A 23,557-nucleotide genomic window follows, 5' to 3' on the forward strand; every position below is an offset into this window, starting at 1 on the left:
GTACCAAAAATAAGCAGATGTAATATGTCTAGATGTTGTGTTGTTGTTGCATATGTGTTGTCTGCATATGTAGAAGTTGCACATGTATTTGTTGTATATGTAGATGTAGCATATGTCTATGTTGCACATGTCCCTTGTATATGTCTATGTTGCACATGTCTATGTTGCACTTGTCTATGTTGCACATGTAGATGTTGCACTTGTCTATGTTGCACATGTAGATGTTGCATATGTCTATGTTGCACATGTAGATGTTGCATATGTCTATGTTGCACATGTCTATGTTATATATATCTATGTTGCACATGTAGCCGTTGCATATGTCTATGTTGCACATGTAGATGTTGCATATGTCTAGGTTGCACATGTCTATCTGCTATTGTGTTGTTAAGTCACTGTGATCTTGCCAGTTCGTGTGCAGTAAACTAACCTACACCTTGCAGTTGTTTTATGATGTTGTTGCCACCTGTTGTTGGTTCATGTAATTGTCTGCACGTCTGTAGCTTCCGTCATTGGTTAATGTCATTGCTCTCAGGGAGCAGGGAGACCCCAGAGCCTCTGATTAAAAAAGGGTAGCATTTTGACCATTTTAAACATCAAAATACAATATTATTGTGGCCTATTATTTAAGTGCACCCTTTTTATAAATTATGGGTTGCATTTTGTTAGAGTCCTCCAAGGATAATTATGTATTGTCAATTGATAATATAAATAACTTTCATGAAACTGCACCGTTAGCGTCCATTGGCTTATTACGCCCACTAGTGTCTGAAAAAAGTTTTGGTTGAGCTACGATTAAAACAACCCGGCGATCCAGACAGTAGATACCATGTAAAGCACTTTGAATCCTGCCAGTGCGAGCACACATTTATTCACGGGCCATTGGGGGACCCCTTTGGTTTTATTTTAAAGTTATAAGCCTATAAATGTACCCCCCCCCCCATTATTATCCCGAAGCGATTTGCGCCAGGCCCCCTCCTTCCTCCGTTGCTGTCCTAATTAATGCCTGAAGTAAATACCACGAGATTCGTGGAAATCTAAGCATTTTGGAGCTATTGATAATGAAATAACAACATTTTTGTATCTTTTTTTAAACAAACACTTAGACAAAAGAAAATGTACTTCCACTGTTTGTGATGGCGAGGGGAACAGGCAACAAGGACCAACGACATGAACCAACGACAAGGACCAACAGCATATACCAACAGCTGAGAGCAATGACCTTAACCAAGTTACAGACGTGCAGACAATTACATGAACCAACAACAGGTGGCAACAGCATCATAAAACAACTGCAAGGTGTAGGTTAGTTTACTGCACATAAACTGGCAAGATCACAGTGACTTAACAACACAATAGCAGATAGACATGTGCAACATCTACATGTGCAACATAGACAAATGCAACATAGACATGTGCAACATAGACATGTGCAACATACACATGTGCAACATAGACATTTACAACATAGACATGTGCAACATAGACATTTACAACATAGACAAGTGCAACATAGACAAATGCTACATCTACATATACAACAAATACATGTGCAACTTCTACTTATGCAGACAACACATATGCAACAACAACACAACATCTAGACATATTACATCTGCTTATTTTTGGTACAATCGGAACCCCATAGAAGACGGTCCCTAAGCATTCGCGGACCAGCGAGCTCTGCATAGAGTCCAACGCAATTCTCCCATCGCGGTGGGAGACTTTTTTTGAAGAAACTACAGTTTTAGCTCATCGTCTGTCTTACTGTGGTTGCAGAGAGGTGTCGGTTGTGTAGAAGAAATTATCCGCAGACGAGTTATTGGTCCGGAAAAGCCGAATCATTTTATGCCTTTCTCGCTTCACCGAAGTTCTCCGCTGTCAAACACGCCCATGGGAACAGAAGTGGCCCTGTTACAACTGCGTCTGTTAAACTAGGCTTAATAAATTCACCGGGACGTTTCTAACGACAGAATAGCATGATGGTGTTGCTGTTGTTTTATCTCTTCTCCCAAGCATCATCAGGTAACCTCAGACTTTAATTTATGTAATTTTACAAGTTTCTGTGCGCGATGTTTTTTTGTTTTTTTTTTTTATCAGGAATTTTACTAAACAGAGCGATTTACTTGCATTTTATGTCTCCAAAGAGAATCACGCTCTGACGGTTTTCGTCACCGCATCTTCGGGGCTGTCAAACATTCTGGATGTTCAGATTTATACTATGGTTGATGATAATTCAGACGCTTTTTGCGACGGCAGCAACAAGACAGTGAAAGCGAACTCTGACTGGGTGAAGGCATTTTTCCATGACAACCACGAGCTGCTAGAGTTCTACCGAAACCAGTGTTTTGAACATTTGCCAAACTTGTTTCGAGGCATGATCGCTGTTTTGAATGAGAATTTCAAACAACCAGAAGGTAGGCACATGGCTTTAAATTGATCTCATTTATCTGATTTTATTTTTGTTCCTTTTAAGCACAAATTACTAAATGTTATCACTGAATGTGAAGAAAAGAATACAGTGATTGGGTGTCGTAATTTTTATTTATATGGAGATTTTAGTTATTTCTACTAAATAGGATTCTTACAAACAAATAAATGAAATTCATGAGTTCATAAAGCATTCCTATAGCCTCATCCTCAAATCAATATCGATTTCTCCCTAAATGCAGTAAACTGTGACAGCTCCAAATTGGACCCACTTGGTGTCTGTGTTCTTGACTTCATATAGTCTATGTAAGGGATAAAGTCCAACGACATGTCCATCATCAGACATTCGCAGAGTCCATTAATATTTCCTGTTTATACCTTGGTCACTTACGAGTGAAATAAATATGAAATCAGTTATTCATACCTTAATGCTTTTTTTCACTGTCAATATCGTAAGTCGTTCACAAGAAGCAGCTGAGAGAAAGATCTCTCATTGTGATGCGTTGGCCACATAATCTACTCATCTAAACTGTCCTGCCATTACCAGCCAACGTTTGAGCCAGCGCAATTATTTCAGAACAATCAGGCTATTTGACCAAAATGTTTTTTATAGGTGTCCTAAAACACTTTTTACCGGACACTATATATATATATATATATATATATATATATATATATATATATATATATATATATATATATATATATATATATATATATATATGAAGAAATAAGACTTGGCTTCACTGTGGGGTTCTTTGGATTGTGCATCTTTGAGTAAAAGTTTGGTTTGTGTGTTACATCTCTTTTTAGTTTCTCACCCTATTAACCTTTCCAGCTGCATGTATTTGTGTTGATTATCTCACAGCTGTTTCTTAGCCAGATTGAGTTTTGCCCAACATGTTAAGTTCCTTGTTTCTGTTCAGTCTTCCCTCGATTCTTAGTTAATAGTTAATAGGGTTGGGAATTGAAAAGATTTTCACGATTCCGATTCCCTTATTATTCGATTCCTTTTCGATTCCAATTTGGGGAAAAAAGGAGAACAAACAGTTTGATGATGAGCATCAACTATGTATAATTAACTATCACACGACCTTACAAACTTACAAGGTCAAGATGTCCACAGCAAATGTGCAACTGGAGTAACATTTATATTTGTTTAAATAAAAAAGGAGTATAAGAACAAACTTAAATACAGTAGATGAGTTGTTTAGAATACAATAAAATGTAAGTCTGTTGTGACAGTTGCTTATTAATCTCTCTTTAGATAACCTCAGTCATCTAAATCTAACCGAGAAGCCATCCGTTTAATGAAAAAGCATTACTGTAGAATTTTGGGAAATAAACTTTTCTCCCCCTGATTTAAATAAACGAGCATCACCTTTCTCTTGCTCCCTGAACTGCGGAGCAACTTCGTAGCATGTTCCGTTACATCCATTGCAATAGCTAGAATCATATAAGAATTCCAGCTACCAGTAGTGTCAGGATTCTCTGTGCTGCTCTACTCTAACTCTATTCCTCAGGTGTGTCTGGTTGGCTGAGGAGGCGTGGCCCACACCTGCAGCTCGTTGCAAGCGGCTTCCTCTGGCTTCTTAAGCAGAGCGCTGACAGATGGAAGACGCCAGAGCCTTAACCAGTCGTGGTACGACGTGGCCTCTGTCCCTACTCTCGGAAACCAGCTTGTGAGTTTTTGCTCTTCGTTTTTGACTAATTTTTGGATCTCTGTTTTGCCTCAGATTTTGGTGCTTGGATGCACTCACCCGTCTTGACGTCTCGTTCCGAAGAAACAGACCAGCAGAACCGCCTGCTCAGATTTTGCTCTGGCGCTCCCCTCATACTTCCTGGATGTTACCCAGCGAGGCCTGAGTTCCCCTCTCCCGGTTTCTGCTGGTTCTGCATTCACTCTGGTCAATCCATCTGTCAACCGTTGCCGACGAGGTTCGCTCAGGATCCCTCGCCAGTTACATCAGCCGTCCTCAGCCACCAGCCGCCTAACTCCAGCTGAGTAGAATCATAGAGTATTCCCGACGCTACTTCTTCCCGGTTAGGTCCGCCCAGCTAAATGGTAAGCAGCGCACTTCTAGCAATTCCCCTGGTTCTACTTTCAGAGTTTCTTACTTCCTCTTTCTTACAGACTCGCCAGCCTTGACGTTCTGACCCAGCCGACTCACCCGTAGTTCCGTCCATAGATCTGTCTGTTTCCTAAAATAAACATCTTAAAACTGTGCATTGCCTCCCGATCGTATCTGCATGTGGGCTCGTCACCTGAAAACCATGACAGAAGAAGGCTCTGGCCACCAAAGTCCAGCGGATACGTTCGGGCGGCAGTTAGCCGCACAGCAAGAGCAGATGCAGTCGCTAGGTTTAGCCGTCAATTCAACACAGGAACAGCTTCATAGATTAGCCGCTCAGTTTAGCCAGCTCATGGACACAGTTACTTCCGCGATGACGTCGCCTGTCACTCAAAACATTAGCACCCCGCCTCCCGTCGCTCCGAGCACTGATAATCAGCTTTGGGCTCCGCCACTTGAGGGCGCGTCACCTAGTCCGGATAAATTCTCTGGTGACCATGGGAGTTGCGGAGGTTTCCTTTTTCAGTGTAAACTGGTGTTTAACCGATCCCCCCAGACATTCGCCTCAGATGAGGTTAAGATTTCTTATGTATTACGACTCCTAACAGGTAAGGCACTTAGATGGGCTGAGGCTCGATTCCCTGATAGTCAGTCATTTGGGGTTACTTTTCAGGAATTCGTTACCGAATTTAAAACTATTTTTTCACCCGAGTTAGATTCGGCTCACCAGTCTCGTCATCTCCTCTCGTTAAGACAGCACGGTCGACGCGTTTCAGACTTCTCTGTGGAGTTTCGTACGGTTGCCGCTGCGGCGGATTGGCAACCAAGACCGTTAAAGGCAGTATTTTTTCAAGCTCTTGATGAATCCCTTAAGGATGAATTAGCCCGGGTGGAGGAACCCGGGGATTTTGAGGATTTTGTGGCGTTAGCTATCCGTTTGGATTCCCGGCTACGTAGTCGGAGCCGAGTTAGACCGAACCAAGTCTTGCGATCATCCACCTCTTCCACGCTCACCCATAGGGAACCTCGGTCCGCTCCACCACCTCCCGAACCCATGCAGTTGGGCCAGGTTGGTTTAACTAATAAGGAGCGTCAACAGCGCTTCTCGGGCAACTTATGTCTATACTGTGGAGGGGAAGGTCATTACCTTAGAGATTGTCCGGTTCGGCCAAAAGACCCAGTCCACCGTTCGTAACGGGGAGAACGGTGGACGTTAGTAGTTCTAGCCCCCGAGTAGTCACTAAGGCGCCATCTCTTTCTCGCTTATATTTACCAGTTACGTTAATGTTTGATCAAGATACTTTCGATGTCTCGGCTCTAGTTGATTCCGGTTCGGACTTCAACTTAATTGACCAAACCATAGTGGATCAGCTTCGTGTGCCGGTCGAACCTTTACCCGAGCCTCTCCGGGTGTCGTCTTTAGATGGGCAGAGTTTAACTTTAATCACCCATCGCACTCGACCACTAGTAGTGATAGTTTCGGGTAACCACCGGGAACAACTTTCGTTTTTCGTGTTCCCTGTAAAGCGTTCACCCGTTGTTTTGGGTTTAGCCTGGTTAAGTGTCCACAGCCCGCAGTTTAACTGGGCCGAGTCCCGACTAGAATCTTGGTCTCCAGCTTGTCATTCTCGTTGCTTACAGTCCGCTCGCCCTGTATCTGTTACCCCTTCCCCTGAGACAGAATCTGGGGACGTTATTGACCTCTCGCTAGTTCCGGAAGAATACCACGATCTTCGGAGGGTATTCAGTAAGACTCAGGCTTGTTCACTTCCCCCACATCGCCCTTACGATTGCGCTATTGACCTTTTGCCTGGGGCTCCACTACCGGTGAGTCGGCTCTACAACATCTCCAGGTCAGAACGTCAAGCGCTCGAGAAGTATATAGGGGAATCTCTAGCTACTGGGTTAATCCGTCCTTCATCCTCCCCATTGGGCGCCGGCTTCTTTTTTGTTGGTAAGAAGGATGGAACCCTTCGACCCTGTATCGATTATCGAGGGCTTAACCAAATAACCGTTAAGAATAAGTACCCCGCTCCCTCTATTATCCTCAGCCCTCGAACCAGTCCAGAATGCTAAGATCTTTACTAAACTTGATCTGCGCAACGCTTATCATTTGGTTCGGGTGAGACAGGGGGATGAGTGGAAAACGGCCTTTAAGACCCCGCTAGGTCACTTTGAGTACTTAGTCATGCCTTTTGGTTTGTGCAATGCTCCGGCAGTTTTTCAAGCATTGGTGAACGATGTCCTTCGGGATTTTCTGAATGTTTTTGTTTTCGTCTATCTTGACGATATCCTGATTTACTCTCGTGACCTAGAACAACATAAACAACACGTCCGTCTTGTTCTCCAGCGATTATTAGAGAATCGCTTATTTGTTAAGGCCGAGAAGTGTGATTTTCACCAGTCTTCTGTTTCCTTTCTTGGTCTGGTTTTAGAGGGCGGACAGGTGAAGTCTGATCCGGAAAAGATAAGGGCAGTGGTGGAATGGCCTGTTCCTGAGTCGCGCAAACAGCTCCAACGCTTTCTTGGTTTCGCTAACTTCTATCGGCGCTTTATCAGGAACTATAGTCAGGTAGCATCTCCTTTACATGCTCTCACTTCCCCCAAGGTTCCTTATGTCTGGAGTCTAGAGGCCGAGGAGGCTTTTAGTAAACTTAAGTCTCGTTTTTCCCAGGCTCCCATACTAGTTCACCCCGACCCAGCCAAACAGTTTATTTTAGAGATCGATGCCTCTAATACCGGGGTGGGAGCGGTTTTGTCCCAACAGTCTGAGGTTGACTGTAAGTTACACCCTTGTGCGTTCTTCTCCCGTCGTTTATCCCCGGCAGAGCAGAACTATGATGTAGGTGATCGTGAGCTACTAGCTATTAAACTAGCGTTGGAGGAGTGGCGGCACTGGTTAGAGGGATCCGAGCAGCCCATCATAATATGGACAGATCACAAGAACCTCTCCTATCTGCAGTCAGCCCGTCGACTCAACTCAAGACAGGCCCGTTGGTCTTTGTTTTTCTCTCGATTCAACCTCACCATCACCTACAGACCCGGCTCCAGAAATGTCAAGCCTGATGCACTGTCCCGTCTGTTTACCTCTTTTGAACAAGAGAGGGAGCCGGAACCGATTCTTCCTCCCACTTGTACTGTTGGAGCGCTGCATTGGGATCTGGAGGACAGAATCAGACAGGCCCAACTTTTAGACCCGGACCCAGGTACAGGGCCACCTGGACTTAAGTACGTTCCCCAGTCTGTTCGTCCTGAGGTTCTACGTTGGAGTCATGACACGAAGTTTTCCGCCCATCCGGGCATTTTTAGAACCCAGTCCCAAGTCTCCCGGCGTTTTTGGTGGCCTTCATGGACTAAGGATGTTAGAGAATATGTTCTAGCCTGTCCCGTTTGCGCCCAGAATAAGTCTTCTACTCAGCCACCTTCCGGTTTGTTAAATCCTCTTCCCATCCCCAGACGTCCTTGGTCCCACATTGCGATTGATTTCGTTACCGGTCTCCCCTTGTCCCAAGGTATGTCAACTATCTTGACGGTAGTTGATCGGTTTTCTAAGTCCTGTCATCTTATTCCTATCCGCAAATTACCCAACGCCCTCCAGACAGCTCAGCTTCTTATCAGACATGTGTTCAGACTTCACGGCATCCCTGTTGACATCCTCTCTGACCGGGGTCCTCAGTTTATCTCCCAGGTCTGGCGGCACTTTTGCTCTGCTCTGGGTGCCCGTTATACACTCACCTCTGGATATCATCCTCAGACAAATGGCCAAACTGAACGCATGAACCAGCAACTAGAAACTACTCTCCGCTGCCTTACGTCATCTTCACCCTCTGACTGGAACAAGTTTTTGCCCTGGGTGGAGTATGCCCTTAACTCACACATCACCTCAGCTACTGGACGTTCACCTTTTGAAGTTGCTTTAGGATATCAGCCTCCACTTCTACCCACAGATGAACTCAGGATTCCCTTCACCTCCGTAAACGACTACATTGCTCGCTGCCAGGACATCTGGAGATCAACTATCACTGCCCTCACTCGCACCGCAGAGCGGAGCAAGAGGTTTGCCGACCAGCACCGCCGACCAGCTCCTCAGTATCGCCCCGGTCAGAAGGTTTGGTTATCTTCCAGAGACGTTTTGTCCAACCCATCCGCTAAGAAGCTTGCTCCCCGGTTCACTGGTCCCTATGAGATAGAGACAGTGATTAACCCGAGCACCGTCCGTTTACGTTTGCCCCCTCACTCCCGAGTACACCCTACTTTTCATGTGTCCCAGATCAAGCCCGTTTTGGACAGCAACTTGTGCCCTCCTTCCGGACCCCCTCCACCCTCCCAGGACAGTCAGAACCCTCGGGTTCTCAGGGTTGTGGATGCCCGTCGGCGAGGTAGGGGTCACCAATACCTCGTCGACTGGGAGGGTTGTAGCTCTGAGGAGCGCTCGTGGGTTTCCGCAGCTACTATCTTGAATAAGGACTTGATTTCAGATTTTTGGGCTACTCAGCCCAGCACCTCTTCGTCTGGGCCGCCAGGAGGCGGCCGTTGAGGGGGGGGTAGTGTCAGGATTCTCTGTGCTGCTCTACTCTAACTCTATTCCTCAGGTGTGTCTGGTTGGCTGAGGAGGCGTGGCCCACACCTGCAGCTCGTTGCAGGCGGCTTCCTCTGGCTTCTTAAGCAGAGCGCTGACAGATGGAAGACGCCAGAGCCTTAACCAGTCGTGGTACGACGTGGCCTCTGTCCCTACTCTCGGAAACCAGCTTGTGAGTTTTTGCTCTTCGTTTTTGACTAATTTTTGGATCTCTGTTTTGCCTCAGATTTTGGTGCTTGGATGCACTCACCCGTCTTGACGTCTCGTTCCGAAGAAACAGACCAGCAGAACCGCCTGCTCAGATTTTGCTCTGGCGCTCCCCTCATACTTCCTGGATGTTACCCAGCGAGGCCTGAGTTCCCCTCTCCCGGTTTCTGCTGGTTCTGCATTCACTCTGGTCAATCCATCTGTCAACCGTTGCCGACGAGGTTCGCTCAGGATCCCTCGCCAGTTACATCAGCCGTCCTCAGCCACCAGCCGCCTAACTCCAGCTGAGTAGAATCATAGAGTATTCCCGACGCTACTTCTTCCCGGTTAGGTCCGCCCAGCTAAATGGTAAGCAGCGCACTTCTAGCAATTCCCCTGGTTCTACTTTCAGAGTTTCTTACTTCCTCTTTCTTACAGACTCGCCAGCCTTGACGTTCTGACCCAGCCGACTCACCCGTAGTTCCGTCCATAGATCTGTCTGTTTCCTAAAATAAACATCTTAAAACTGTGCATTGCCTCCCGATCGTATCTGCATGTGGGCTCGTCACCTGAAAACCATGACAAGTAGTTCTAATGAAACATGCTACCAATGAAGGAATGGATTAACGAGAAAGGCACACTCCCTTAATAACCCCAAAGAGAGGTTTCCTACCTCTCTTTGGGGTTATTAAGGGAGTGTGCCTTTCTCGTTTATTTCCAGAAATGGCATATGATTTACTAGGCACCACATTAAGCACAGCCAGTGATGTAAAACTAGCTACTTACCACCAGAGTTTCCTTCAGTGCTGGTCGTAACGTTAGCTTCTGTCCAGTAAGAATCAAAAACACGGCATTCGTTAAATTGTATGTTGTGTGCGCAGGTGTGTCTGCCTGTTGGATGTATTTCCTTCCGCGGATGTAAATACCACTTTGCAATGATTGCAAAGCAACTCATTGCCATCTTTCTCTTACTTAAAATGAAGCTAAACTTTCGACCGTTTAACCGATGGGGCGGCATTTTGTTTTTGTTTGTTTTTCTCCTGGTCACGTCGTACTTGCTAACTGAATGCCGTCTGCGTAACTTGCGTAAAAAACGTGACGTAACTTGCATAAAAAAATGTCGTCCTGCCGTTGTGCTGCTCAGAGCCGCAGCCAATATCCAGCAACTTCGCACAGCCATTGAAGAGGAGTGGACCATCGTTTCACATGCCACAATTGGCGATCTTATCAACTCTATGCGAAGGAGATGTGTTGCACTGCGTGAGGCAAATGGTGGTCACACCAGATACTGACTGGTTTTCTTAGTCCCCAGACCCTACCCCCTAATAAAACAAAACCGCACCTTTCAGAGTGGCCTTTTATTGTGGGCAGTCTAAGGCACACCCGTGCACTAATCATGGTGTCTAATCAGCATCTTGATATGGCACACCTGTGAGATGGATTATCTCGGCAAAGGCGAAGTGCTCACTATCACAGATTTAGACTGGTTTGAGGGAAATGGTGAAATTGTTTATGTGCAAAAAGTTTAGATCTTTCAGTTAATCTCCTAAAAAATGGGAGCAAAACCAAAAGTGTTTATATTTCTGTTGAGCGTACTTACCTTTTCCATAATTTTATTCCTTTCAAAGATGTTGTTAGCCTTTCTATTTAAAGAAATTGCTAAATTCAGTAGTTAAAAGTAAAAGAATGACAGGTTTAGGAAATCGTATCCTTTTTGTTAGGGTTCTGAATGTTATTATTAACTGCAATCTTGTTTATCTGTTTCAAATTGTCCAATTGTTTTGTTCTCAGGAAACCATATTTTACAGATGATATTATCCTGTGCCTTGGATGAGGAGACCCAGAACGTCAAGGCTGTTTTACAGTTTGGTTATAACGCAGAAGACTTCATGATTCTGAATTTAGACAATCTGACATGGGTTGCGCTACAACCACAAGCTATCTCAATTAAAGTTGCGTGGAACGCTGATATTGCTGGACTAATGTTCCATAGGAAGCTTCTCACCCAGATGTGCCCCCAGTGGCTTAAAGGATCATTGGACATAATGAAGAGCATTCCACCAAGAACGGGTAATTATATGAAAAGTTATATTACTGTTTAAAAAAAGTATTTAATATTGTGTTTATTTCACTTCCAAGTTGAACAATAACAGAATAAGTGGAAAGGCATCACCCTGTTTCTTTCTGTATTTCAAATATATGAAACAAAACATCAAAACCTTATCTAAATCTTTTTTTTGGGGGTCAACACAACTTTGAATCTGGTTAGTGGGATGGTAAAAGTCCAAGTATTCATTCTCTGTGTTGAATGTGTTGTTGCTGCTTTAAACTAAAGTCAGGATCATTTGGAGCATCCATTCTGAGGTATGATGTTACAGTAGTGTATAGGAATAATTTATAAAATCATTTCAGCATCATATACCTATACGTGATATGTTTTTCCTAGCTATAGCATGACTAAGATTTTGCTCCACATTTTAGATCCCAAAACCCATAACATTATAATTTAAAAGGTAAAATTATCATAGTCTACATTAATATTTGCATTTGAAGTAAATCAAAAGTAAAAAACAATTGGGGAAGTACTCACTCTTATTCTGCCTTGGAGCAAAAAATAATATGTTTTCTAATCACAAAATGACCTAAAACATAAAAGGTTGATTTAAGACTAGATGTAAGGTGCATCTTTCGGTGTCACTGCCTGGTCTGAACTCTTTGCAATTGCTACAAGTTATATTTTAGTCTTGTTTCTTATTTATCTTCATCGTCCCAGTCATTTCCCCATCGTTTGTCTTAATCTGTTGTTTGTATAGCAACCCTTTTTTACTCTATTGACCGATTGTTTCTCCCCTTTCTATTTTCTCCATTCCCAGATCATCCCTCCTTGTCTCTGCTGCAAAGATTGCCTTTTTCTCCAGTCAGCTGCCACGCTACAGGTTTCTATCCAAACAGAGCCCTTTTGTTTTGGAGGAAAGATGGGGAAGAGATTCATGAGAATGTGGATCATGGAGAGATCCTTCCAAACAATGATGGGACCTTCCAGATGAGGGTTTACCTGAACATTTCCTCAATCAGTCCTGAAGACTGGAGGAGGTACGACTGTGTGTTTCAGCTTATTGCCAAAGAGGAAAAAATCATTAAATTGGATGAAGCAAGTATTAGAACCAACAGAGGTAAGCCAAAGGATGTGCCTGTTGCTTTTGTGTAATTTGTTGTCGATTTGTTATAAATTTTTAAAAAGGTGTCCCATTTCCACAATTTAGCTGACACATGACTCATTAAGCCAATTTTGGCTTCATTTTGGCAGTCTGTCACAGGGTAACATGGAGACACACAGAACAAATAAGCATGCACAGACACCTAAGGGCAATTTAGAGTGACCAACCAACTGACCTAACAGCCATGTTTTTGGACTGTGGGACGAAGCCGTAGATAACCCATGCATGCACAGGGAGAATATGTTAACCCCGTGCAGAATATGGCAATCTTTAATCTGAACAACATCCATCTAAACACTTGTTCCGAACCTCTCAGTAGAATTAGGTCAAACTGTCTTAGCTGTGCATATGTGACTTATGTCTCTCCTCCTATAATGCAGGAATATGGTAATATATATATATATATATATATATATATATATATATATATATATATATATATATATATATATATATATATATATATATATATATATATATATATGTGTGTGTGTGTTTCACCAAAGTGAATGTGTAGTCAAGGGACATTGAGGGAGCAGTGTGTGAGATTTAGACGTTCCTGCCAACCTCACTGCATGCTCAGAATGGTGATTACAAACTGAAGTTGGTGGCACAAATATTTTGCCCTACCATTCTGGGTGCTTAGAAGAAGAATTGTGTTTGTTTGTTTTCTTTGTTTTTCAGCACAGACAGAAGTACAACTTCTTCTGTGGGTTTTTACAGGGAAATTTGACACCCATGCTCAGTGTTTTTTATTCTGTATAAAGCCGTCTCCAAATAAACATATACCATGATTGGATTTATTAGTGCCCATATATATTCAGAGTATTTTTTCGTTTTTATTCTAAACACATTTCAATCTGATCAATGAATTTTGCCAATTTAAAGACCCTGTGAAATTTTGTTTTAATTTTCTGAGGTTTTGGGGATATAATATGGGCTGTTGAGCACTGATGAGGCTTTGTTAATGTCTAAATTGAATACCAAAGTCAGGGACGGCTGGTATAGGTGGGCTAGTAGGGCTAAGCCCTGCCTGATGTTTACAATAAAAAATTTATAATACTTAATAAACACATTTTAAAAACTATAGGTCACATATTTTGTCAAATTTCCAAAAAAAAAAAAAAAAAAAAAAAAAAAAGAACAGTGCCAAATAGTCTTCAGGAAATCCCAGGCTCTTTCCATAGGGCTATTTTTTCACAACCCCGCTTGTGTAATGTCTTTCATGGTTCAGAATGATTGACAGACGTCTCTCCACGACTCCTCAGTTTGCAGCTCATTGGAGCTAATTTTGTTCAGCCCAGAGTGAGCCCAAGACCATAATTTAGGCAATGTTGGCGGACGTATAATAACATGCATCGAGCGGGAAAGTCTATGTGGGTGTGGTTTGATGTAGACCAAGTAGCTACGATGGTGAGCAAGATTAACATAAACCAGGAGTCCATTCTTCGTACGTTGCTTAAAACATCCGAGATCAAATGACACATCCAAGATGATTTCATCCGGCTAATCCTGATCCGGCTAATTGGGTTCTTCGAACACACCTGTTGTTTATGATTAGTATGGCTGGATTGAGTTATCTGAGACAACTGCGCGTTCATGCGTTTGTTTAAAAGGGGAAATGTATCGATAATAGAAACAATGATCAGCAACGCTGCTATTGGCTGTTCAGCATGGACAAAGAACGCCCACAGTTTTTCTCCCAATCAGAACACGAGCTTTTAATGGAAGGTTATGCTGAATTTGAGTCATTAATTAAAACAACAGGTAACTCCTCAAAGTCTGCTAAAGCCAGGAGAGAGGACTGGCAAAAAGTAGCAGAAAAATTAAATGCATAAGTGCTGTCCATGGTAGATGTTTCTATCACTTTCAACAGTATGTATTTTTGCATTTTAATAATTTCATATTTACTTTGTTCTTTTATGTCAGAGCCTCCATGGGACCCACTAGAACATGGGGACAAGTAAAAGTGAAATGTAAGAATATTCTACAAAATGGTAGCCTTTAATTATTATACTTTATTTTAAAAAGGCACTTTTTATGGCGACAGATTCAATATGGATGTCATTCCTTTGACACTGGAAGTAAAGGACGCGTGCAAACTGGGAATTTTAACTAAAATTTCTTTATCTATAAAAAATGAAGTTTTTCCTTTTCCAAGTCATACACAGTTTACACGGTAAAACTGTATTGCTCCGTGTCTAGATAATACATCCATAGTTGTTTTCTAATACAATATACGGCTCGGCTGGAAGCAAGCCTTTCAAAGTAAAACTAAACTTCACAATAAAATGGCCTGAACAAATCTTCTTATTGAATATGATGATAAAAATAAAAAGCAAACGATCATACAAATAACTTAAATATTTTCTATTTATGGCTCCAACACCACTTTTTCCTCTTTAAAAGCCACTGTTAAATGATGTGTTTGTCTGTTTATAACAGCCACCAAGAAAAATCTCTCTACAATTACACTGTTGCGCTGCGCTAAAGGATCCTGTCTATTGCGCAATACGCGATTAATTCGAAAAACTCTGCAAATTATTCTTGCACCTTCCGCAACAGGTTGCTGTCGTAAAAATGGACGACATGGCTACAGCAGACTTCCCTATCTCCTCCGCTTATAAAGCTGCGATCTAATCCTGTTTACATTAAATAAGTCTGCTCTGGAGCAGGTCTAAGCTGGCGCACATGTTGCTATGACAACAAGTGCAGGATGTCTTTCGAAGAACCAAACGATCCAAGATCAGGCCAAATCGTCAACAATCAAATCCAGCTAACTGAGTTCGCGACGTACGAAGAACGGACCCCTGGTGGATTATTTGATTTCTGAGAAAAAAAATGGAAGTGAAGAGGTTAGGGGCGTATAGACCAAAGGATATTGAAATCCAGCAATAGGAAAAGCGTCAAAACTGCAGTTTTTCTGTGACTTGGCTAATGGCAAATATAGCAGAGACGTCTCTTTTCTGCTTTCCGTGTTTGTTTGGAGGAAACACAGCTTGGACTCAACAAGGAATTGTTGATCTAAAACATTTATTGTTGAAACTCCTAATGCAGTCGAATTAGGCTGGCCAACTGACAGAGGCTCTGTGTAAGCTTGGTTTTTGGTATGTTTTGGTGGCTTTTTAGCAGTTGTCTTTAAGCTGAAAAAGGACATGTCCATTTTTTGCAGATGTTCTTTATTTCTAGTTGCATGCTTCTGTTGTTGGAATCCAGTCTGTAGCATTTTATTACATATAAATAATTATCTGTTAGCCCACCCTACAATTATCACCACCCGCCGCCACTGCCAAAAGTTCGGTCAGCGGTCAGCTCAGAAAACGGGTTGTCTTCATGCGTAGGTTGTATTTCTACGTAATTCATATTCTCCAATCAGAGTAAAGGTCGACCGATATATTGTCCGGACGATATTTTCAGCTGATATTTATGTTTTTGTCTTGTATCATATTGGCCGATCCATTAGCGCATTCAGCTGCCATGCCTTGATGTCACGTCACACTCATACGTTGCCGCTGCAAGAAAGATGTGACAAGAGTGGTGGAAATTGGCTACGAGTGCTCTTTCTCTGTGTGTGTGTATGCGTGTGCGCATGTTCCTCTCTGTTTACATCTTTGAGAGTTTCCCTCAGGCTGTTAGAGCATAATAGGTTGGATAGTAAAACATGGACATTTTTTAAGTAGATGAAACTAACAGTTTAATATACAAATCAAACAGATGTTCTCAGGAAGGTTATTTGCATTGATGATGTGGTGTAAAAAGCACCAACATTCAGATTGTTCACATTTCTTTAAATTTTTTGTTATATCGCTTTTAACAAATATTAATACGAAGGTAATTTAGAAAGGCCTGTGCTGCTTTATGAACTGTGCAAACAATTAATTGCTTATTTTTTTATTGTTATATGTTCTACAATGTCTGCTATCCATTGTTAATGTTTTGTGTTTTTTTTAAAGGTGTATCGCCACATTATTTGACTTTCTTTTAAATTTATACACCAGTAGCTCACTCTGCATTCAAACTTTTTATGAAAGATCATCACATCCTGTTGACGTATTAGTTGTTATTATGGTGTTTTATGCTTTGTTTTTGCTCATTTTGTTAATAAATAAAGCCTTTTGTTTTGATTTACAGTTCTAATGGAAGTAGGTCACTGCACAGCAGGGGTAAAATAAGGAAGGGTCTAACGGGCATTAGCATCTCCCAGCCAAACAATTAAGAATGAACGGTCATCTGCCTCGACCGACTGGGGGTTACAGAAGACAGAGCAGAGACACAACAAGACAAAAAAGCACAGAAGCACACATTGATCCAGTAATCTGTTCTACAGAACCACATGTACCATTTATTTAACCAAGAGATTTTTTTGTGATTTTTAATTTATGTATTTCAGAGACATTGGCGAGTATAAATAGAAATCTTAAAGCTTGACTTTTCTAGTTTGGGTCTGGATGTTCGAGGTTCTTTACAGCTCAGTTGTTTCTTCTTTTCTGCTCAAAGCTCTTTGATAATGTTCTTTGAATCTGTTGGAGTCACTGTTGTAGTTTGAGAGTCACAGCTCAAAGGTCTCTGAAAAATCACTCAGGCTTTGACTTTCCAGGACCTCTCTGTTTTTTGAGCACTTAGTTTTTACAGAACCTCTGGTCTTACTTCTTATTAAGTCTCAGTTCCTAGGTATTGCTGTATTTTCATCTACGGGTCTCTTCTCTAATTTTCCCACCATATTTCCGATTAGTCAGTGATCAGCTGTTTATGAGTCTAAAAATGCTTTAATGATCTTACGTCTGTCATTCTCCACAATCTTAAATGATGTTTCTGTAATATTCTAGGTTCTGTTTTGGTTTGTTCACTCTCCTGCCTTAGGTTCTCTGGCTGCTTTGAGTTTTGTCTTGTCTAGGTTCCTGATTTGCTTGTTTACAGTTAGTTTATCCTGTTTTGGTCATCTGTGTTAGTCTTGGCTTTATCTTCTGTTTTAGTTTTATACTTCGGGGTTGTTTCTTATAAGGTCTGGTGTAGTTTGTTTCTGTCCACTTGTCCTCTCAGCTTTTTAGGTTTGGTTTCTGATCTGTTCTTGTTTTGAGCCTCAGCACTGATGTCTGGTCTAATTACTTACTCTGCACACCTGCCTAACTCCACCCCTGCTGCAATCACCTCTCACCAGTTTCACCTGCCTCCACCTCCATATATACTGTTGAGACCAGACATCAGTGCCAGGTCGCCTTGTTGGTCTTGTCATGTTTTTTGGGTGAGCCAATCCTGATCTGATGTTTGTTTTTTTTTGGAATTTTGACCAAGTTTTTCCCTTCCAGAGAACCTGAGTTATTTTGCCATGTTACCAGTCAGTTTGTGTTCCTATGAAGTTCTGGATGTTTTTATTAGTCTTTTTGATTATTCAGTCCTTTTTGCATTGCTCTGCTTTTTGTTAAATAAATCCCTTTTTTAAGAACCTCTGCTGGTCTGGCTGAATTCTGGGTCCGCTGCCGTGATTCATTACAGTACGACCTGGCCAGTTTTTGGACCCATCGCCAGATCAGTAAGTTCATTATTTTTTGCCTTTTTCCTGCTCAGCTTTTTAAGTTTTTACTTAAGTCTGCAGCATTCAGAGGGCTCTGTTCCCTGCAGAGCTGTAATGAAGGGAGCATTTGAGGGTTCTAGGCTGGTGCTCTGCCCTCCCGGGTATGGTCCCAGACGTCACCTCCTTGGCAGCAACACTCCCCCGCAGCGGTGCCATCCAGACCCGGGTTTTTTTCTGGAGGTCAGCGTGGAGGTGGTGCAGGAGCTTCGTCCTGACCTTTTCCCGGAGCCGACCCCGTATCCTTTTCCTGATACTGAGGCACAGGGATCGCCGCGGGGCCCGGTGGCTCCATCCAGTCAGGAGGGATCAGCATCCCCGCAGTCTTCACTGTCCGGCTGCCGGAGGAGAAGACGACGGCTTGTCTGCAGCTCCTCCAGCAGCGGTCCCGGTCAGCGGTCAAATGGGCCTGTCCAGCCACCTTCTGCTGTTGCGTCTCAGTTCCTGTCGGCATACCTCCATGGCCCCTACTGCCACTTCCTGTCCAGCGGTTCAGTTTCCTCCACCTTCCAGCCCTGAGACGTCTACTGCTCCTCCTAGTGGGGTCCCAGATGCCGACTACAAGGCTTTGGAGGACAAAATAAGAACTTTTGCCCCCATAATTAAACGCCTCAGGGAGGCTCTTCGCTGCAGTTATTCTGCAGAATTGGAGGCAAAATTAAGGGACGTTGAGGGCCATTATAGGGCAGCTCTCACGGCTTTCTACAGCCGACCCGCTCCTGTGTCTGTCCCCGAGGGTCCGGCCGACGCCTCGGCACCTGTGTCTGTCCCCGAGGGTCCGGCCGACGCCTCGGCTTCTGAATCGGTTTCTGAGGGACTGACTGACGCTTCGGTCCCCGAGCCTGCGCAGGAGGACCTGCCTCCGCCCAAGCCCCATGAGGGGGTCCTGGAGGACCTGCCTCCGCCCAAGCCCCATGAGGGGGTCCTGGAGGACCTGCCTCCGCCCAAGCCCCATGAGGGGGTCCTGGAGGACCTGCCTCCGCCCAAGCCCCATGAGGGGGTCCTGGAGGACCTGCCTCCGCCCAAGCCCCATGAGGGGGTCCTGGAGGACCTGCCTCCGCCCAAGCCCCATGAGGGGGTCCTGGAGGACCTGCCTCCGCCCAAGCCCCATGAGGGGGTCCTGGAGGACCCGCCTCCGGTCTGTGTCCTCAAGCCCTGCGAGGAGGTGGTCCAGGAGGACCTGCCTCCGCCCAAGCCCCATGAGGGGGTCCTGGAGGACCCGCCTCCGGTCTGTGTCCTCAAGCCCTGCGAGGAGGTGGTCCAGGAGGACCCGCCTCTAGTCTCTGTCCGACGCCGGCCGCCCAAGGCCCTGCTCCGACGCCGGCCGCCCAAAGCCCTGCTCCGACGCCGGCCGCCCAAAGCCCTGCTCCGACGCCGGCCGCCCAAAGCCCTGCTCCGACGCGGCCGCCCAAAGCCCTGCTCCGACGCCGGCCGCCCAAAGCCCTGCTCCGACGCCGGCCGCCCAAAGCCCTGCTCCGACGCCGGCCGCCCAAAGCCCTGCTCCGACGCCGGCCGCCCAAAGCCCTGCTCCGACGCCGGCCGCCCAAAGCCCTGCTCCGACGCCGGCCGCCGAAAGCCCTGCTCCGACGCCGGCCGCCGAAAGCCCTGCTCCGACGCCGGCCGCCCAAAGCCCTGCTCCGACGCCGGCCGCCCAAAGCCCTGCTCCGACGCCGGCCCGCCCAAAGCCCTGCTCCGACGCCGGCCGCCCAAAGCCTGCTCCGACGCCGGCCCGCCCAAAGCCCTGCTCCGACGCCGGCCGCCCAAAGCCCTGCTCCGACGCCGGCCGCCCAAAGCCCTGCTCCGACGCCGGCCGCCCAAAGCCCTGCTCCGACGCCGGCCGCCCAAAGCCCTGCTCCGACGCCGGCCGCCCAAAGCCCTGCTCCGACGCCGGCCGCCCAAAGCCCTGCTCCGACGCCGGCCGCCGAAAGCCCTGCTCCGACGCCGGCCGCCGAAAGCCCTGCTCTGCTTTCTGATGCAGGGTTTTCCTGTAGAGACTCTGCCACGCCGGGGTCGCCCTTTTAGGGTTGTTTTCTGTTTGGAGTTGTGTTTTTTGACCTCATTAACAGCTTTCTGTTTCAGATGTTGGCCCTCCATCCTGGAACCCCCTCCACCCGCCCAGTCTGTCTTGTTTTCTTTGGACTCCTGTAGACGTTGGAGGGCGTCTGGAATCCGCCCTTGAGGGAGGGGCTCTGTAATATTCTAGGTTCTGTTTTGGTTTGTTCACTCTCCTGCCTTAGGTTCTCTGGCTGCTTTGAGTTTTGTCTTGTCTAGGTTCCTGATTTGCTTGTTTACAGTTAGTTTATCCTGTTTTGGTCATCTGTGTTAGTCTTGGCTTTATCTTCTGTTTTAGTTTTATACTTCGGGGTTGTTTCTTATAAGGTCTGGTGTAGTTTGTTTCTGTCCACTTGTCCTCTCAGCTTTTTAGGTTTGGTTTCTGATCTGTTCTTGTTTTGAGCCTCAGCACTGATGTCTGGTCTAATTACTTACTCTGCACACCTGCCTAACTCCACCCCTGCTGCAATCACCTCTCACCAGTTTCACCTGCCTCCACCTCCATATATACTGTTGAGACCAGACATCAGTGCCAGGTCGCCTTGTTGGTCTTGTCATGTTTTTTGGGTGAGTCAATCCTGATCTGATGTTTGTTTTTTTTGGAATTTTGACCAAGTTTTTCCCTTCCAGAGAACCTGAGTTATTTTGCCATGTTACCAGTCAGTTTGTGTTCCTATGAAGTTCTGGATGTTTTTATTAGTCTTTTTGATTATTCAGTCCTTTTTGCATTGCTCTGCTTTTTGTTAAATAAATCCCTTTTTTAAGAACCTCTGCTGGTCTGGCTGAATTCTGGGTCCGCTGCCGTGATTCATTACAGTTTCCACTGACTGCGCGACTACCCAGATGTTCCTGAATCATGTTCCAGCTGGTTGGCTGTGGTGTCCTTTTTACGTTTTATCTTCCTTTATTTTACACACAGCGATTTTCTGCTAGACTGTCTCATTCTCAGACAGGCTGTATTTTCGCTCCTACTTATATATACAGTACATACTGTAAATACACAAACACAACAGATAAGCTTACACTTTACCTAAATACTGACAAAATGTCACATAAGCGCTTAAAAAAAAAAACATTTTTAAATTTGCGTAATTTCCGACAGAAGCTGTTCCATAGTTTTAGCTCACAGATATAAATCCGGTTGACAGCCTTTATTACTCTAATGCTAAATATTTAGCAGTATTACTTCTGGACAGTCTTTCTGCTCACAGTATGCTCTAAGTATTTATTTATATTAGTAGATTATTTCCTGGCACATTTATTTATTTTAGTCTGTGGAGATATTTTGTTAATGTGGGGAGATATTGCCCTGATTATCAAGATGGCTCTAAAGGTAATCTTATGAGATATTCCTACCATGTCAAAAGTGTTCTAGTCTGCTCGGGAGAATGTTGGGACCACTCTGACCTCAAATAAAGGATATTTTTTAATCGTTTTGGCCTGATATCCTTCTATGTGGGGTGTTTCCCCAAAGCAAATTAGCACTAAACCTTTTGAGTATGACAGCGTATAGCCAATCAGAAAGCAAGGTGACCGAAACACAGGGGGGAAAAAAAAGAAAAAAACACAACAACTAAACTCTTTATCCTAGTGTTGCAAGTAGAGCACCCTTTAACCAACACTTTTATGTTTTACAAATGTTTTTTCAGTTAAAATGACTTTACTTCACTGCCATTGTTCTTCCTCGTCAGCCACGTTTATTTACTCTGAATTCACATTATCTGTCATGAGGTTTTGTAAGTTTTCCCATCTGACATCTGAATGTTCGGAAGTGAAATCTGTTTGTGTGTGGCGCATTATTGCCGTGTGGCTGTACACTACACACTGTAGGAGCAAACCTGTAACATCTACAATTGTTGTGGGCTTTCTCAGGTTATGAACATAAACCAACAATTTGGAAATCTTGCCATGTGAAACACGCATTTTATAAATTCACATGTGCCCGCTGATACTTATATATACAGTACATACTACATATACACAAATACTACAAACAGGCTTACACTTTACTTAAATACGACTAAAAAAGTCACATCATTGCCTAAAAAAATATTTAACATTTTAAGATTTCCATCATTTCTAATGGAAGCTGATTCATAGTTTTAGCTCACAGATTAAAATGAATTAAAAGCTTGTTTAAGTTGATCGAAAGCTCAGAATTTAACATCAGAATTGAATTAGATAGAGTTAGATTAATGCAAAAGCTCTGTAACGGTGTAATAACCATCTTTTATGTTGTTCTCTCTTTGTTTACCAGAGAGGACCAGTAACATAACCATCCCCATCATAGCTACTGTGATTACTTTTGTTCTGGTTTCCATTGCTGCTGCTGCTGGATATGTGCTCTATAAAAGGAACACAGGTAAATGACTTGAATTGTTGGGATGATATATTTTTTGTTCCCTTATCAATGTTTGAATCTTGTATTAGAATAGAGAGAATTTTGTTGCAGTGACATTGTAAAACACTATCAGTAAAGCTTTCCTGACCTGCATCAGGTCAGATTTAATATTGTTGTCTTAATGTAAAACTTCAGAGAGGCTCACGGCTGATATCTCATGGCTGATAGATCAGATAAACCACTGTGTTAGCTGATTTTAATAATTTAAAACAAGTCAATCTGAAAATGTTTGTGTGCATATATGCAACCCATCTACTGAAGATAAGGGAACTATATTACAGATAAGAACTTAATTTTAACGCCCTTAAGACTTTACCCACCTTTTCTATTTGGCACTATAGGGTCATTGCATTGTATTTACCACCACTCTTTCTTATCTTTCAGCTCATGGCACTGGCTTTGAAGTGATTTCAGTGACCTGATAAACAATCCATTAACTGATGTTTGAATTCATTATAATTTCTTTCTATGAAGTGTTGAATTGTTTTTCACATACGAATGAGTAAGTGAACCCAAATTTGTACGTTTGCCCAAGCCCATTTATTTATCAAACAATAGAACCAGTTCAAGTCAAACTTGTTTGATCCAATTGAACTAAATCACTTCTTATAAACTAATACTCCATATATTTGTTACTAAAGGGAGAAAACAACAACCTTTGTCTTTGGAAAATGTATTTTTAAAGCAAGTTTCTACATTCAGGGTTGAATTTGGTGTCAGATACGATGTCAGCTTCTCAAAAGTGTAGTGGTGTTTCTTAGTCCCTACCTGGCACTGTGCCTTTTTTAATAGCTCAAGTTGAGCTGATCTTTTCGTCTATCAAATGTTGATGGTGTTGTTTCATTTAAACAATATTATCATTTGTGGAAATAAATATTTTTATTCTTCCTATGAGTTGTTTGCTTCATATCTTGTTAATGTTGAACTTATTCAGAGTAACATAGCTCCCTTTGACCTTTCAGTAGTTTGCCTCAGGGCTGCTATTATTTTTTCTCCATCATAATCAGCTTTTCAGGTGTGCTTTTATAAGCAACCCAGTCTCACCGAAAA

The 23,557-nt window shown here is 43.7% G+C and overlaps 1 protein-coding gene across 1 annotated transcript; it reads left to right on the forward strand.

Moving 5' to 3' along the window:
* Nucleotides 1-1,655: 1,655 nt before the first annotated feature.
* Nucleotides 1,656-23,283, forward strand: LOC118562030 (major histocompatibility complex class I-related gene protein-like). Its single transcript, XM_036134328.1, has 6 exons — nucleotides 1,656-2,025; nucleotides 2,148-2,417; nucleotides 11,059-11,337; nucleotides 12,141-12,440; nucleotides 22,364-22,468; nucleotides 22,892-23,283. Exons 1-6 carry the CDS (start codon nucleotides 1,980-1,982, stop codon nucleotides 22,927-22,929), a joined length of 1,038 nt encoding a protein of 345 aa, XP_035990221.1. The 5' UTR covers nucleotides 1,656-1,979; the 3' UTR covers nucleotides 22,930-23,283.
* Nucleotides 23,284-23,557: the final 274 nt, after the last annotated feature.

Source organism: Fundulus heteroclitus, unplaced genomic scaffold, assembly GCF_011125445.2.
Source record: "Fundulus heteroclitus isolate FHET01 unplaced genomic scaffold, MU-UCD_Fhet_4.1 scaffold_80, whole genome shotgun sequence".
In the NCBI taxonomy this organism is placed as follows: domain Eukaryota; kingdom Metazoa; phylum Chordata; class Actinopteri; order Cyprinodontiformes; family Fundulidae; genus Fundulus; species Fundulus heteroclitus.